Source organism: Myxocyprinus asiaticus, chromosome 50 (genome assembly GCF_019703515.2).
Source record: "Myxocyprinus asiaticus isolate MX2 ecotype Aquarium Trade chromosome 50, UBuf_Myxa_2, whole genome shotgun sequence".
Classification (NCBI taxonomy): Eukaryota; Metazoa; Chordata; class Actinopteri; order Cypriniformes; family Catostomidae; genus Myxocyprinus; species Myxocyprinus asiaticus.
In genome coordinates, this window is record NC_059393.1 from 8580055 (window position 1) to 8598711 (window position 18657).

General features: G+C 37.7%; 2 protein-coding genes across 2 annotated transcripts in view; both read left to right on the forward strand.

Moving 5' to 3' along the window:
* The first annotated feature begins 731 nt into the window (after positions 1 to 731).
* On the forward strand, positions 732 to 15825 carry LOC127439178 (protein SSUH2 homolog). The gene is made up of 12 exons (XM_051695309.1): positions 732 to 837; positions 5540 to 5635; positions 6789 to 6873; positions 7029 to 7158; positions 7276 to 7336; positions 7526 to 7650; positions 7863 to 7925; positions 13347 to 13426; positions 13581 to 13673; positions 13812 to 13917; positions 14065 to 14172; positions 14833 to 15825. Exons 1-12 carry the CDS (start codon positions 753 to 755, stop codon positions 14965 to 14967), a joined length of 1167 nt encoding a protein of 388 aa, XP_051551269.1. The 5' UTR covers positions 732 to 752; the 3' UTR covers positions 14968 to 15825.
* Positions 15826 to 16344: 519 nt separating this feature from the next.
* The window catches only part of LOC127439008 (semaphorin-3D-like), a 91866-nt gene continuing 89553 nt past the window's right edge, over positions 16345 to 18657 (forward strand). Inside the window, exon 1 of the mRNA XM_051694975.1 lies at positions 16345 to 16499. The gene's annotated coding sequence lies outside the window, so the exon portion shown is untranslated. The remainder of the gene's footprint in view (positions 16500 to 18657) is intronic.

Genomic DNA, 18657 nt, shown 5'->3' on the forward strand with positions numbered 1-18657 from the left:
CACTTATTACATCAAGCTTAGACTATTGTAACTCATTGTACATCGTTCTCCCCCAAGCTGCGCTTTCCCGCCTGCAGCTAGTTCAAAATGCGGCAGCTAGACTTTTAACAGTGTCAAGAAAGAGAGATCACATTTCCCCGATTTTATTGTCTCTACACTGGCTTCCTGTGAAATTCAGGGTCGATTTAAAAATTCTGATTTATACAAGGCACTATCTGGTCTCGCAACCCAATATATCAGTGACCTTCTACACCCTTACTACCCTACCAGAGCACTCAGGTCATCTGATCAGCTTCTATTGAGGGTTCCTCGTTGCCGCTATAGATCTAAGGGTGATCGTGCCTTTTCTGTGATAGGTCCTAAACTATGGAATAGAATCCCTTTCCATGTGAGGTCAGCTTCATCATTAGCCATTTTCGAATCTTCTTTAAAAACATATTTTTATTCTGTAGTTTTTTAATAGATCATTGAATAGTATGAAAAGGATAAATACATGATGCTGTATTTGAAGGTTTTTATTTATTTTTATTATGTTTTATATTTAACTTTAAATCAATCTGTTTTTATATTACTCTGACAATATGTATGTATTTGTTTGATCTGTAAAGCACATTGGGTCAAATTCTGTTGTTTTTAAATGTGCCCTATAAATAAAGTTTGACTTGACTTGACAGACTGAGAGAACACTTGGGGGCGTGTCTGCATTCCTGTGCAATTTTAGACAGTTCAAACAGAGGAAAAGCTCTCAGTAAATGTGGAGCTCATGGTGTATTGAGGATCATTGCACAACTCAACAACATTTTGAATGTGTTATGGATGACAAAGATGAAGATATAGGTGAGTACGTTATTACAAATGCGTAATGCCATTTTGTTTTTATTAGAATTTATACAGTACTGTATATACTTCTCATTTGTTCAGGGTTGTTTACCCTAAATAGAAATTTTAAATGCATGGCATAATTCTGCCATATTTAGATGCGTTATTTAGAACTAAATGCATAAAGTGTTTTAATCTTAAATCTTTTATCTTAATTCTGTTCCTAATGGTCTCTTCAAGTTTACTTGACTTAAAGTTTTCATAGAAATTTTGAAAGAAAATAAATACATTAATTAACAAACAAATAAATAAATAAGACTTGAGTGCAGCTATCCTAGAAGACTAGATGTTCTTTTACACAATGTAAAATCCAGTTGCTGTAAACAATTTTACCACAAACAATTATTTTTTTTATTTAAGTATATGTTGAATGAATTTCAGCCAAACATAAAACTTTTCCAAAATTTCTAAACAATGCACTGCTTGAGTCAGTTTTGTAAAACATTTCAAATAACTTAATAAACTTTATAAAACATTATATAATGAGTAATGTAGTATGTGTTATATAGATCAGCAGTTTATGTACATTCAAGTATGAAAAACATTAAAATGTGTAAATCAAAGTCCCATGACATTTATATTTGAATGTCCTGTTCAGCATTATTTGTCTAAGAAATGCCACTGTAGTCACGTTGAGGGTCATGTTGTCAGTTATATTGTGTCTTTAACCACGTGGATACAATTACCAATATAAAAATAAAAAGTCTGACCATACATGTCTGAATATACTGCATTTGCATAACACTGGAACATTCTTTCATTGCATTTGATATTCTTTTCCATTTGCTTACTCATGTTCCTCAATCACCTATTTAACAGCTAATGTTTTAAAACCTGAACTTCACATGTGACATCTAGTGACAAAAACATTTGAGATATTCTCATTATAGTGTAAAAGGAGTCTTTGGAACTGAATACTTACAGTGGGGTCCAAAAGTCAGAGACCACTAATGCTTTTAATTTTGCATCCGTTTCACTATGAATTACATTATCAGCATAAAAATTTGAATGAAAATGTGATTCAAAAATTTAACATTTCAGAATATCATTATATTTGGTATGCCCCCCTTTTGCTTTAATGACACCATGCACTCGAGTTATCATGAACTGTAAAAGTTTGTGCAAAACCTGATGATCCATGTTATCCAGGCAGCATGATTTCAACAATGTTACAAAGATCATGTGTGAAAAAAAAAAAAAAAAAAAACTTTTGTTAACACGGTTAATGGCACAATATTTGCGTAAATTTAATTGGTGACCTAGAAATTGTGCAGAATTGTAAATATTTCTTCACTTTTCTTCGCCTCTTTTTTTTTCTTCAACTTTCCGTATATTTCCAGGCATCTACACAGATTTTCATAAACAAACAAAAAAAGTCAAAATCCAAGCTTTTTAACCAGTAGTTTGTAACAATAACTTAACACACTAACCTGCTTGCTGAAAAAGTTGTGCATTGCATAATGTTGTCTGCCTAAAGTTTTTGGACTGCTTTCATGTAGTCAAAGAGCAAACATGTAGTCTGAGGACAAATTAACAGACTGAAATTGTTAACTTTAAATGCTATCTTAAAAATTGATGTATCCTGTTTGCTAAAATAGATCTGGCTCTCACAAAGGAACAGCACATGTCTGTCATTATGAACACGATTAGGCACATACCAGTTTCTTAAAGGCACAGCAAATTTAATCTATTTTAGAATGAAGTAGTTGTTATATAGATATTTTACCGTATTATTTATCTTCAATTGCTCTTATTTGTGTTCGTATAATTTCTATAAGAATAATTTCTGTTAACACTAGTTATTTTTGTGCTGCTATTTGTAAGTTAGGTACCAGACTATGAGAGAGACTAATTCTCAGGGGGTTAAGTGTTATTTACTTTCCCTCATTGTATGTTGCACCCAATAAATTGGTCTCTGGCATATTCACTGATTAGGGTATTGTGCTTTAATCCCAACTCCCAGTGGTTAAATGTTAAAGGCCCTATTAATGTCTACTGCATGTGTTGACTTTTTAATATACAATTACTCAAGTAATTAAATGATATTGCCATCATTTAATATTAGTATGACTATATTTTTAAACTCAAGGGGGCCATAGAGTTCCCTTAAAAAGTCTGTGTTAGCTGCTATAAATATATTTACTTTAACTTACTTCTTCAGTAATAGTCTCTTCCAACTATTGCTCCGCCATGACAGTAGTTGACTTGAAAGAGAAAACTCGGCATAGAAGCGGACAGTTCACATCAATGTTAGCTATAGCGCCCCTTGTGACAATGCGTATTTGCATTGTGTTATTATTTGCAGCCTGACACATTTCGAAAGGTAACAACACACAAAATCGAGCTTGCATAGCTAGAAGCATCAACATTCGCAGATGAGCTTAGCCCAAAGTATACTTTAGTATTTCACATGCCGCTACCTTTCTCGCACAGTTCGTTTGATGCACATTTCGTCATCAGCACTGTATGCGTGGACTGTCTGCATGCAGCCCAATTTGTCTAGATTTGCGGGCAGTTCGCGACTGTGAGCAACGTCTGCATATGTGCCTGGCTTGACTGTACAAAAGAGAATTGCATATGTCAAATACATCCATACAAGCGCATGGCTTAAAAATGTATAGAAAGTATAGTATACAAAGAAAACATAACCTAGTCATATAGATTATCACAAAGCAGTCAAGTGTCCGTGCGTTTTCACGGTCAAAAGAGTATACTCTTAAAGGCTAGAGTTCTGGACCGTATGCAAGACAGAATGTCATGCAAGAAAAACTTGTATGTTTTTGTGCTTAATTGTTTTTGACAAATTCCAGAATGCAACAACGTGTGAAAATGAGTTTGTGTTGCTAGAAGTGTTTGGTTCACATTCTCGCGGCAAGTATGTTTTGGGTCTAAAGGCCCCAGCGCACGTACGAAGTTCTTCTTAGTTTTTTTATTCGGAAGAAGTTCAGAACAGCTGAGCAACGACATACTGTATGCGAACATTCAGACACCGGCCACACTGCAGGAGGAGACGTTTAAAGATACATTTAAGTATGAGGACACTCAAGACCACATGTTAAACATCAACTAATATGACATCAAAAGGTGTTATCAAAGACTTCATGGCTCATTCTATGAGCAGAATTCACATGAGATCAGTAAAAGAAGCTGTATTAACTACTCAATGATGATTTTAAGTAATATATATACAGTAGGTAATGTGTCATTTGTCATGTTCACATCCTGCATTCAAGGTGCTTATGTGCCAATATGCTATACGCGCTATAATATACACCAATTACACTGTAATTGTAATTTATGATGACACTGATACTACTGCAAATATGGGTGTATAAAAGAGTGTTAATAGGTAGAATACAGACAGAAGAATGATGATAGACATATCTCACTTTGGGCAGATGTGTGAATGGCTGTTGCTGCAGATGGCACACAAGTGAAGCAGCATATCAAACAACAAAGTGAATGAGCAATTTAAAGTATTTGAGTAGATTTATTTTCTTTTTTAGACTATTTAAACCAAAAAATCACATGAAATGTGTCTACGTGAACAATCTTACAGATGCAGGTAAATTTGCACCAGCTCGCTAATAACTGCATGCTGGTGTGTTCATGTTGACTGATCTTAACTGATTAAACCGGAATTAGTTGTCGGCCTCAAAGTAGGTGGAGCTCCAGGTTATATCTACCGATGATGTGCACCAATGGCAGTAAGAAGTTGTTTAGCAGCCGGTAAGAAGTTTTCCTGAAAATCCGCCCTGGCGAGTTGACGAACCACCAAAACGAACTCAAAAACACCTTCATTTTAGCCAGATTTTGTTCTAAATAACATAACACCCATTCGTTCGTCAATTTCGTAGGAAATATGCAAGGGCCTTAAGTATACACAATAGTATGCTTCATACCTGCCATGGTGGACAATATCATGAATTTGTCATAGATTACATTTTGATAGATGTTCATTGGTAAGTTAAGATTTGAATCGTATCACTGACAACCTGCTCCTCCCTTCATTCACTGATATATTTTCAGGGCATTGTTTCTCTGGCAAACAGGCCTTATTTTGCCTATTCTTCATGCTAAATCTTGAGCACAATCTCTGTTGAAGGAAACACTCTCAAGATTATATTTATATCCACTTGTTAGCAGCATTGTTCATGAACATGACTGTGCTGTTTATAAGAGGTATTTATATAACTCCAAATGCTATTGCATTCAAACAAGCATTGCTGAGGGAAAGTTCTCTAATGACCTGGTGGTAAGGTCTGATTACTAAGAAATATGTGTTTACATTCTGTTGCCCAGTAACACAACATTAACATCTGACCTAGTGCGAGAGTTTCTATTTGGCTGTGTCTTCAGTTTAAGCTTCATCTAATTCAAGTCACTTCTAATTTACCCAAATTGGACATGTTCCTGAATGAACATCCTTGTTGGTCCTGGAACAACATTCTTATCAACCAATTAGATTTTAGGTGTAGGGCTTAACCTTCTTAACCTCTATTTTCCCTTTGATTTTAGGGTTAGGGTTAGGGCTATGATTGGTTCATAGGAATGTTGTTCCAGGACCAACAAAGGATGTTGATCCAGAAAGGTTGTACTTGGATAAATCATATTGTGTCCCCCTGGGACCTGAAATGTCACAGTTTCTCTGTTGCTCCAGACTCCTTTGACCTGAGCCTTCCTGAGGAGGGTTCATTTGCTCTGCCCCCCGGCTGGCTGGACAATGTGACAGGCTATGAGGAACATAAAGGGGGAGGTGAGAGACCATGATGTGTACTGTAGTACCACTCAGACCTATATATTAACATTGATCTTATCATAGTACCATTAAAGGAATTGTTCATGCCAAAAAATAAATTCTGTCTAATTCTTTCAATTCTTGCGCTGTGCATTTATGAGCGCTATGAGAAAAGCTTGTTCACACACAAGCTCACCCATGAACGCATAATGGGCGTAAAGTTTTTCATTGAAAATTTTTGGGTAACATTCTGTCTTCAGTGAACTTAATCAATACTGTGGATAGTGCCTCGCTTTAAAGCTTAAAAAAGAATTGGAGAGTTGATTATCGCTTAAAACAATGTCATTTTCATTGTACGTACAATGCAAAATGGCTTAAATTGCTTGTTTCTCACCAAAACATACTTTTATGATACTTTTGCGTTCTTTTTTAGGCTTTAAAGGTGCAGTCAGTAATTTTTTGTTCATTAAAAATGTATTACTCCAAAAGAAATGAAGTGTAATTTTGAGATCAAGACTCTAGTCATATCAGTAACCTTATATAAGCTTTTTTTATTCTACATAAAGAGGGTCCTCTCATGGGAGCCCTTGTTAGGATAACATGACCAGCCGAATACTACTTGCTTAATCTCAGTTATTGAACACTTTCACTCATGTATTAAATTAATCATGGCTAACTGAAAATAGTGAATTTCTACATGGCATCAGTAACTGAAAACTACTGTTATTGAATGAAGCTGCATCTACACCACTAGGTGTCAGTGTTAGTCCAAGACGACATAAAAAATAAAATAAAATAAAAAATACAAAATACTGAGAGCACCTTTAAAGTGAGGAACAACAGCCACAACAGCCACTGAGAACATGGACCAGGATATTCCTTAAATATTCTCCTTTTTGTTGCTCATAAGAAAGGAAGTCATACATGTTTGTAACAACATGAAAGTAAATTATGACAGAATTTTCATATTCAGTGAACTGTTCCTTTAAGTATAAAGCTAAAACAATACTAAGTTAAAATAAAAATTAATTTGTGTTGATTTATGCACATTTAATCATAACCAGTGTTTATCGCATACCAAATAACCAAAAAATGGGTGCTTAATTACTATTCTTTTAATTTGAGCTGAAAAAGTGTTTTCTCTGATTTTTGTTTGTGTTCTTCTTTGTAGACTGTACAGATCAAATCTATCCTCCTCCACCAGACTTTGTTCCTCAGCCTGAAAATAACAAAAATGCTTTAGTTCCAAACACAATGTGGGTACCACATACCAGCATTTACTTGTACAATGGCACTTTTTTTACAAAAGTTTTCACACTTATCATATGCAAAGAAAAATGTGAATTGAGTATTATTATATTAATTCTGTTTTGCTTTATGTTTACCGTAAAGTATGTTTTTGCTCTGACAGGGTGCCAACTGTCTCAGAAGATGTAGCGAGAGACGCTCTACTGCAGTTTGTGGGTAAAAAGTGGACATACAGCAGCAAGCCTGCGAAAAATCTGATCTTCAAAGACTTGAATCCTTTTACAGTTTACCGTGTAAATCTCTTCTTAATAATATCCAACCACGATAATGATCATTTAAGGATTGCTATTTAAATGCTGTATGTTTTCTCATACTCTATATGGAAAGTCATTTGTTGTGTATCTTTTCAGTACCGCCTGGAAACATTTACTGAGTCCAGATCAAGTGCCTGGGAATCAGAGCCACACACAGGTGCATACCCTGCTGGTATTAATCTGGTTTAGCTGATGAGCCGGCTGGTCTCCAGCAAAAAAAAAAAAAAAAAAAAAAAAACAAATAGACCAGTGTGATTTGGCTAGGAGACCAGCTAGAACCAGCACCAGTTCAAAAGTCAGAATATGGCACTTTCAGCCCTGTATCAAATAAATATTTTCTGCTTAGGTCAGTTTGTAGATGGCCCTCAGAATGGAGTGAGTCCTCCACCGTGGCATGTCCAGGTGTCCTATCCACCCAAATTCACTGATGTTGTTCAGAAAGTCAGGGTGCCACACTCTTCATTCATAAAGGTATCACAGTCCATATGTTTTTATATACTCTTACTGTATTCTTATAAATATTGTAATCTATCACCAATATAAATCCAAAACAAAGAGAAATATGTAGATTATGTGCCTCTTGCTCTTTATTTACCACTTTAAGTAAGACATTTATTGGAGTGATGTTTTTTGATGACTGTTGGATTTATTGCATGGTTTGCATTAGTGCATTGTCATTGCAGCCATGCCACCGATGTCATGGTAACGGACGAGTGAGGTGTACAAATTGCCATGGACAAGGACTGGTAAGTATATATTTATTAAGAATCATGGAACATTTGTTTTTTATTATGTTGTCTGTAATAGACTGGCTGTAATTTTCTGTGTTACCAGTAACTAACAGTTGTAACTAACAGTTACAAAGGGGGTTTCTCCCAAAATCTTAATTTAAACAAATGAGTACAAACGATATAGTGGAGACCTAGGTTAGATTAGTCACTTTTTATTTTATTTATTATGCTTTTGAGTTAAATAGGTTCCCTATCAATTCAGTTCACTTCGACGTTGCAAATCGCAAGGGGATTCCTTCCGCAATGACCTAGTTGAAACCAATGTACAATAATGTTAATCCTGTGATTGGCAATGGTGTTTAAGCCCCACCCCTTTAGGCACGCAGTTAGCCTATTTAAGCTGGCGTGCAAACACCATTTCTCCAGAATTTTCTTCCTTCAAGACCGAGGACATCTTTGTCTTGGAAACCCTCTACACTTCGCCATTGAAATACACGTCTCAGCGGACATATCTTCTCTGTGAGAGCGGACAGGATGACCTGTCGACTGCGCCTACAGCGAGAAGGTTTACTGCTCCCCTGCAAGTGTTCTGGTAAAGAGTTTCTCCACTTCGCCGTTGAGGACACTCTGGTGTACGAGTTCTTCACTTCGAAGCTCGCCGATGACAACGCAATGCTCAGCGAGATACCACCCGCCATCCACAGTGCTGCGGCTGGAGTTACTTTATCCTTTACATATACAGTATATATTGCTATAAGCCTCAGGGCTTTCACAAAAAGAGTACTTGTGTGTATATGTCTTTTTCAATATGTAGTTTCACACGTGTTCTACAGTATATGCGAGCGGCACATCCCGCCATCAGACAAGCATGAGAGCTGCATTTGTTGCCTGGTCTGCGCCCACGACGAGGTGGCTCTCATGGAGACAGACTGCCCTCACTGCGAGGGCATGAATCTCCGGACGTTACGCTCTAGGATTGCTCTCGTTCTGGGGGACGATCCAGCATCCCATGCTCTCCCGACCACCTCCTCTGTGTTAGATCCTGAGGGTTCACACAGGGAGACATGGTGGAACTGCGAGGTAGAGATGTTTTTGAGGAACATCCCATATAATGTCCTCATCTCTGCAATATGCACGTGACAAGCTCCAGCCCTTTATTGGAGCACATGGCCTTATTACATTTGGTGGCTCGGACAATGGGGATGATGCTGTGTCCCTCGCAGCATCTGGCAAGTGGTCCATGAAGGATGTAGCCGCCCCTTCCCCCAGCAAGGGCGAGGAGCATGCGCATGCCACTGATAAGGTGCATTTTTGCGTTCTTGCAAGGGCAGTTTAGGAGATCGGTCTTGAGTGGTCCCCTCCACTCAAAACCACAAAAATCTCTCCTAGATGAGTGGTTCCTGCAAACCGGCCGTCGCCAACAGACCGTCGCCTACAGGCATGCACCATTCTTTCCGGAGGTCCACACGGAACTCACAAAGTCCTGGCGTACACTCTACTCATCACGCACTCAGGTCGGAGGGGCTGCCATCCTCACGGTAGTGGATCACGCAGAGGAGAAGGGCTATGCGAAGCTCCCTTCGGTTGAACAAACTGTCACAGCACACCTCTGTCCGGCTTCTGCTATGGAATGGAAATCCAGCCCACCCCTCCATGCCGTGTCGACAGAAGTCCATACTGGATGGAAAAGCATACACAGTGGCCAGACAAGCTGGTTCAGCAATCCACGGGATGACGGTGCTAAAGTGTTTCAGGCGAAGCTCCTCAAGAGTATGGATAAACAAGGCCCAGATCCAGAGCTTTTCAAAGAGCTCCACACTGCCACTGATCTGGCACTGCAAGCCACAAAAGCAATCACCCAAGCCATCAGGAAGGCAATGAGCAGCCTGATGGTCCTGGATTGGCATATCTGGCTCACACTTTCAGAAATGCGTAACTCTGAAAAAGCAGCCCTCCTTGACACCCCGGTGTCACCTGACAGCCTTTTTGGAAAAGCTGTAGAAGGATTTGCTGAAACCAGGTTTTGCGCAAACCGGGGCCCAAGAGAAAGCATCTGGCATCTCACCGCAAACCCTGCGCAGAGGGAACCCCCCAGTAGCAATTCCTGATGGGCCCAGCCCCATGAAGAGGAAAACGGTGCCTGCAGTTGTCTGAGCGAACACATGAACCTGTTGCTTTGCCATCTAAAAAAACTAGGTCTAAATGTCAACTGGGTGAAAAGCACACTTTCACCCAGCCAACAAATTTCCTTCTTGGGAGTCAGGCTCAACTCAGTGAGCATGCGGGTGCACCTCACGAGCGAGTGAGTTCAGACCATTCTTCAGTGTCTGTCTCAGTTTAAAATGGAGAAAACAATTCCTCTGAAGTAATTTCAGAGAATACTGAGGTTTATGGCAGCAGCGTCTGCCATCATAGCATTAGGTCTGTTACACATGAGACCTCTTCGGTACTGGCTCATGCAACATGTACCACAACAAGCCTGGCACCACGGGCGCATGCGCATTGGCATAAATCACAGCTGTCTAGCTGCTCTAGCACCATGGACAGCTCCAGCCTTTTACCAACAGGGTGTTATGATGGGTCAGATTTTCAGGTGAAAAGTAGTGACCACAGACACATCCAATACGGGTTGGGGTGCGGTGTGCAATGGCCGCCCGGCCTTCGGCACCTGGACAGGTGCGAAGAGGGCATGGCACATCAACTGCCTAGAATTGCTGGCTGTCTTTCTAACCTTGAAAGCTTTTCATTCTGACATAGTGAATCACCACATGCTGATTCGTTCAGACAACATGACAGTAGTGGCATACATAAATTGCCAGGGCGGAACTCGGTCACTGAGAATGATGAACCTGACACAGCGCCTCCTCCAACTGAGTGGGCACCATCTCCTGTCCATACATGCTACATATGTCACAGGTCACCTGAAATGCGAGGCAGATCTTCTGTCACGCCAGGGCATGTTACCAGGGGATTGAAGACTTCATTCTCAGATGGATCTAAGGGTTTGGGAAATATTCGGCAAAGCAGAAATCAATCTGTTAGACTCCGCGGAAAACACCCACTTTTTCCCAAGCCCTGCTGGGTGTGCACACCCTAGTCCACAAATGGATGATGGAACCCAAATACACATTTCCCCCAATGCACCTTCAGCATGACTCTGTCATCAGCAAAGTCCGAGAGGACAAGGAAATGATGCTGTTGATGGTGCCGAAATGGCCCAATCAGTCCTGATTTCCGAAGATGACAGAGATACTGAGTGCCCTCCATGGAAAATACAGCTGAGGAGGGATCTTCTCTCTCAGGCGCAGGGCAAGATTTGGCATCCCCAGCCGGAGCTGTGGAACTTGCACGTATGACTTCTGAATGGCGTGCATCAGACGAACCAGAATTGGCTCTGTCGGTGATGAACACCATATTACAGGCCAGAGCCCTGTCCACGAGATGCCTCTATGCACTGAAATGACACGTGTTTACTAATTGGTGCTCTTCACACGGTAAGGACACAGTGAATTGCTAAATAGCTGAGATCCTCACATTCCTTCAAGAGCGGTTAGATGCAGGTCTTACCCTGTCAACACTTAAGGTTTAGGTACTATCTCGGAGTGAGGCGTTTGAACCACCCTTGCCCTGCTACAGTGCCGACACAGGGCCACTGTTCGAGCCATTAGAATTGGAGAATTAGAGTTGTGTGCGCTCTCTCTCTAAAGACAGCACTTCTGTTGGCTCTGGCATCATTTAAAAGGGTGGGTAACATACAGGCACTGTCGGTCGACAGCTTATGTCTGGAGTTCGGACCGGGTCTTTCAAAGGCCACCATTAAACCTAGAAAAGGCTACATCAAAGGCTAAGGTTTCATCAACGTCCTTCAGGGTGCAGGTGGTTCAATTATAAGCATTTTCCCCCCACTGTTTAATTCAGATGTCTCCGGTTACACATGTAACCTCGGTTCCCTGAGATGAAGGGAACAAGACTTTGTGAAAGTGAGCCACACTACTACTTCAGAGTTTTGAGGTGTGAGCGATGTGCTCTTGTCCCTCAGTCAGAAAATTCTGAAGAAATGGTGTTTGTGCACCCGCTTATATAGGCTGACTGCACGCCTAAAGGGGCGGAGCTTAAACACCATTGCCAATCATAGGATTGGTATTATAGTATAAGGGTTTCAACTAGGTCAACTGGGAAGGAATCCTCTAGCAATTCACAATGTCTCGTTCTCTTCATCTCAGGGAACCAATGTTACATGTGTAACCGGATCCGTTTTCCAGTAATGTACCAGTTGAAACTTTGAGGTGTTATACCTCAAATCAACATCTTTTTAATAACTTAAATAGTTTAACAGGTATTCTATCTGGAAAAAAATTGTCTAGTGGCACAACTTACCCTGGGCCTGAGGAGAGATGAGCCAGATTCAGTCATTGCCCTTATATGTTTAATTGGTGAAAATAAAACTACATAGCTTATATTTCCTTACATTTTTATGAGTTTGAAGACCTTTAAACAGGCAATACATTTTAAGATTACAGAAAACAAAACAAATCAATGATATTTTTTTTGTTCATCTGTAGACCTTCAATTAAGAATGTCTAAAAAACTTGTAAAAATCATAAGCAACTAAGAAGTATGGTGCCTTTATACTGCTACGGATGGTAATTCTGACTTTCTCTAATTCTAATGTCTAAATTGTTGCATTATTTCTTGCAAGCTGTGACTTCATAAGTAACTTAATATATCTTGTAATTGCAATTTTGTATCCCAGATTTGTAAATTTACATCTAAGAACCTTTATATCCGCAACTACAACTTTATTTCTTGTAACTGCAATATATAGTCGTAACTGCTAGACATAAAGTCAATTGCAAGATATAAACTCACAATTGTGAGACAGAAAGTAAGAATGTACTTTTTTTTTTTTATATATATATATTTATTTGAAGACGAGAAAGAAAAATAAAGAAATTGGAAGGTTTTCAGTTGTGTTATACTGTATGTTTTTTTTTTTTCCAACTTATATCTAATTATTTCTCCATGTGACACATTAATGGAATTTTGGATCATCTTAACCCACATCCACCATTTTGGGTGGAAAAAAGCTTCACAGAACAGTTAAGGCTAACTTTAATGTATCTAGCTAGTCACATCACAGCTAGTTATAATTTGAACACCAACTAAATTCTAAAATATCTGAACATTCTCCAACTTAAGTTGTCTCTAATTTACTTGGAAAGTGAAAATTAAATTTTTGGACATAAAATAACTACTACATTTCTGATGATTGCTTGTTCTCGAAAATGCTGTCACATATTTTATTTTGTGCATGGTTGCCTAAACATCAGGGATGGCTCATCTCACCCCATGGCTTATCTTAACAAACCGTTTTTGCTTAATATAGGCTTGAGAAATGGTTAATGCTGTTTCAATCATAAACCTCTTTGTTTGTAGACTCGCTGTTTGTTTTGTCATGGTTCTGGTCACAGTCGCAACCGACGGTGCACAAACTGCCACGGACGAGGAAGAAAAAGGTAATTTGGGGTGAAAACTGACCAGCATTCAGGTTCTAGTGAGTTTTATTTATTTGGACCCTCAATGCTACTTCTTATGTGAACCATTTTGATATAAAACATCTTAATTAAATTGTACATTTATTTTTTTTTTTTTATTTTTTTTTTTTTGCAGGTGTGTCTCATGTCATGGAAAGGGTTTCAAAGTCTGTCTTACTTGTTATGGCCACAGAAACCTTGTGCATTTCATACAGCTCACAGTTACATGGTAATTGGCTGAAAAAAAAATCTTGTTAATTTTGTTTGGACGGTCAGATGCACCAGACAGTTAGTTTGCATTTCTTGTTTTAAATGTTTATAAATCTCACACAGTGTGCGAGCAATACCATTGCATTGTGATTCTCAGGAAGAACCAGGTGTTTGAGTTTATTCCTGACCGGCTGCCTGAATTCCCACTACATAAATTTGAGAAGGTGTCTGGGGAAGTGTTCTTTGTTGATGAAAACCTCCTGGTAATTATACATCCATTATTTCCTATGCAGTTAGTCATACTTAATTAAAGATTTCATATAAAACTACCTAGTCATGTTTGCTCCGATACATGAAGCATAAAAATATGACCAAATATATACATTTTAAAAATGCATGCTTGAGTGCAGGTCTATCCAGTAGAGGGCTTCCCTGACCAGGACATCTGCGAGGCCTCAAAAGGAGCAATCCAGAATCACCTCCTTAAATATTCAGCTATTAGCCGTATTCTGCAACAGGTGAGCAGAATCGGTTTCAAGGGTGTGTACTAATAAATAGTTAATACAGAGTAGAGGTAATTTAGGTTATTGTTAATTATGACAATCTTTCATAAGAATAACAATAATCCAATAATCCAAATCCAGTATGATTTAAGCATATACCTTATTCAGAAGCGCCATATTTGATTTTTGATGGGCTGCACTGTATAAAGATCCAAGATCACATGTAATATTACTTGTGTTTTCTGGATTTTTTTTTTTTTTTTTTTTGTCCACTAAAATTCTTTTGGAAATATGTTTATTTTTATTTTATTTTATTATTATTCAACGTTTCGTCAGTGGAACGATCTAAAACACTTTAAACAACAGCAGAACAGATTGAACAGACTTTCCCTCACAGCCTCGTTGTCATTCCCGCCAAAAAGTAAAGATGGCGCTACTGTGAATAAGGTCTAAACGTTTAACCACTAGGTGGAAGCATGGACCTCGATCTCAAGTAAAAGTTTAAAAATAAATGGAATACTGTGAGAATGGCGGAGTTTAACCCTGCATAGCCGAAAATACTTGTTTTTATGGTTAAAGTGAATGTAGTTAAGATCTCAAGTAACCTAGATGATATAAATTCAAACTTTTGCAATATTTTCTTTAGATCTGAGATACACTCTCATTCTCTTACAGCGACAAACAATTGAGCTGGTGCCTCTCACTCATGTTTTCTATGCTTACAATGGAAAAGACTACAATTACTTTGTTTTTGGGAGAGAAAATAAGGTCCACACGACCAAATACCCTGCTTCCTGTAGTATTTTGTAGTATATGTATTTGTCTTATTTCTGGGCAAATACCATAATCTAGAAAATTCATACTGTTTTATTTAGATGTATATTACATCTTTTTGTATTATATAGATTCATTGTAAAGGACTAAATGCTTTTATTGTATATTTTCATGTGTGGCTTTTTGATGCAAGTTAAAAAAAGCTGCATAAAAAATAAATAAATAAATAAAAAAAAAATATACCACTAAGTTGTCATATGTTTCATATTGTGGGTCTACTACATCTGCATTTGCAAAATATGATTTATACCCTGATTGTACACGTATATCACCCAGACATCTATTTGATGTGTGTGTTTACATCTGGAAGACATATTTTTTGTGCTGTTTGCTCATCTGCAATACGTCTTAGACATATGTCAATATGCCTGTGTCTCTGATGTTAAAATGAAATTCATCAGATGTCTTTGAGATGTTTATGATTTAAACTCTTTGTAAATCTGATCTTTTTAAGATGTTTAGCTGATGTTAATTAGATTGTGATGCTTTCCAGATGAAAAGATCTAAAATAGATATCTTCGAGATGTACATGTGGTATCTGGGTAAACCAGAGTTTTTCACTATTATTTTGCAACCTTGATAGCACACGTAAATCACCTAGACATCTATTTTTTTTACGAAGTTTTCTCATCTGCAATATGTCTATAAAATGTTTTCTCTCGGATGTCAATAAGACATTCATCATCCGATAACTTTAAGACATTTATTATTTAGAATGTTTATAAATCTGATCTTTTAAGATGTTTAGCAGATGTTAATTAGAATGTGATGCTTTCCAGATGAAACACTCTTAAACAGGCATCTCAGAGATGTATATGTGCTATCTGGGTAACTGTACACAAAAAATAAAAATATTTTAAAATGTACATATGCCTGATTTCTTTCATCACAGTACTTTAAAAAGTGTGGTTCGCAGCAGAAACCTTTAGGACAGGTATGATACTCCAAAATAATATAAAACAACATTCTCAAACAACAATTCAAAAACTAGTTTCTTTAAACAGAATTTTTATAGAATCAAATAATGTCCAGTATACATTTTATTGCATATATTGGAAACTGTTATGGCCTTCTTTGCCTTGGGGTGAATCTTGCCCATGTCCTGTCATATTGCTTAAGACATAACATATAACATGATCTTAAAGGAATAGTTCTCAAATGCCAAGTCCCAATACATACAGTATATATACATATATACATACATATATAGTTACAGCTAGATACACACCTGCATAAACAACAACACTCACTAAGAGTGGACGGATATGACAGATGTAAAGAGGGATTTGGAGAGAATCAGCGCTCAAGCAGAGCATCCTGGAGGAGGAGGAGGAGTTGCTCTCCAGCGCTCCAGACCAAAGCACACTGCGTGCTTCATTATACTGTAAGAATGAGGACAAGTGGACATATACAAGACACGCGTCTCATTGCGCATCCTTACGCGATCAATTGACGACACATCACAAAGTGGAATATTAATCTCAGGAACGAGGAAAAGGGAGGAGGAAGTAAGTTTTTAGATGTTGCATTATTGTTAAACTGTCAGCTTTATTGAAAAGGTGGAACAGTGATGCTACCATGGTACTTAATGATTACCATATGCACGTATATTTAAATGGTACTTCAAGGTGCTTAAAAGAATAACATGGTAGGCAGTAAGTCTATATGTCCAAAAACATGGTTATACCATGGTACTTTTTGTAGGTGAGGGCTCCAAACTAAGTGTGGTTTGCTTAATTTCATTAATGTTTACTTATGGTTTTCAAGAAAAGTGAGTTCAATCTGTTATTTGAATGTTAAGAATATTTTTGAGCTATAAAAAAGGACACAAGGACCTCAAATAGAGCTTAAGAGTAAATAATATAATTATATATTTATTAACTTACACTATATATATATCAACATTATAGTTTGATTATTATTATTATATATAATATATAGTTTTAGCATATACCATTAGCATCTGCTTGCTATATTTTATAAACTGTAACTTTACACAGTCTGACACATTTGAAGGACGTACATTGAATTTAATACATTTTTTGGACGTCACTGATGCTCATTGTCTTCTGATTCTTTCCTTTTTCCTGTTTGGTGGCGTACATACTGTACAGTACTGTGTTACTTTGATTTATCTGTTTCCGTCTTTGCACATTCTGTAAATTTTCTCCCATACATGGAAAAATTCTAAAATTATTTTAGATACAATTATTTTAGATCATTGTGGCTCATTTCAGGAGAGATGTTTAGTGACAGGGGATACTCAGTATTTACGTATGCCTGTGAGATATGGTTTATGTAAGGGATAATGTACAGAACGGCCATTCATTATCACAAAAATAAACCCAGAGAAGATGATCAGAAGCCTATAAAGCAAACCAAAGGGTTCTTGTTTATTTTGCGATAATGACTGGCTGACTGTATTATCCAACTTATTACATGGCTACTTAACAAGTAAATAAATAAATAAATAAATGGACATGAAATATTGTTTTTAAATTAAATTATTAGTCTAGAAGAAAGGGTCCGCGTAGTGATACAAGTGTCATGAAACTTGTATAACAATGTAAGATATCTGTTTCCTGGTAAAACTATATGTAATAAGACTTAAAACCTTAAGACCATCTCTCAGAATTTGACACTCTTAGGTTTGCTTTGATTTGACGATTGATGGATTGCACTATGAGGAAGGATGATAACGGGTGTATGTTCTTGTTAGAGGGAGTTTATGTTTCACACCCACTTTTACCACTTGAAAGGGAGAGGGAAAAAGGACAGATTGAGTGTGATCTGGTTTTCTGAGTGTGATCTGGTTTTGGGAGGGGTCCCCACGGAGAACCCACATGAGAAAAGCCAGGCGGTGACTGTGAGACCCTTATCTGTGCTGGCCAGCACTGCAGCCCCGGAGCTGTTGTTGTTTTATCTGGAGTGAGCTTTGTTCTGCTGGTAACAATAGCTTGACTCAACAGGAGCTGTGATGTAGTATGGTTGTTCAGTCATACAGTGCACTTGAAGTGCCATTGCTAATAAAGTTTATTACTTTGTCAAAGGCCCACGCCTTCAGGTTTACTTTGATCTGAATAAAATAAATCAATGGAAAATTCTTCTGGTTACAGCATAAGGAGTAACCTTGAACATTAATTTAACAAGGCATCAGACTTATTGTGTTTGTTGTAATAAATACTGATATTTGACAGCAAAGAATGTACTTGATTTTTCTGGAGTATATTTAAAAGGATATACTGGGTTAAATACTAGATACAAGCTCTATTGAAAGCATGCCACAGAAAATAATTCCGACTTAAAAACAACAACAAAAGTGTGACGAAATTTGTGTGAAAACGTGTAAAGAGAAGAAAATAATTGTGACATGGCTTTCACAAAAAAATGTGTGCAACTTTTACCGTATGCTTGCTCTAAAGGCTTCAGTTAAAAGCGCATAACTGTCAACACATTTTATTTATTTATTTATTTTAGAATTTTAGGTACAAGTTACAAGTGCTATTAACAGCATGCAACTTAAAATGATTCGACTCGACCCTCAGTTTGTAAAAAAAAGGAAACAAAACAAAAAACATGTACAACAATGCATTACAATGGAACTCTATGGGGCAACCGTTACTGTACGCTTGCCCCATAAACTTCCATTGAAAGCACATACTGTAA

Coding starts and splice junctions, on each gene's coding strand:
- LOC127439178 (XM_051695309.1), top strand. CDS start 753: ATGTGGAGCTCATGGTGTATTGAGGATCATTGCACAACTCAACAACAT. Junction 7,651..7,862: donor CACACTCTTCATTCATAAAG/GTATCACAGTCC, acceptor TTGTCATTGCAG/CCATGCCACCGATGTCATGG. Junction 13,674..13,811: donor ATACAGCTCACAGTTACATG/GTAATTGGCTGA, acceptor TGTGATTCTCAG/GAAGAACCAGGTGTTTGAGT.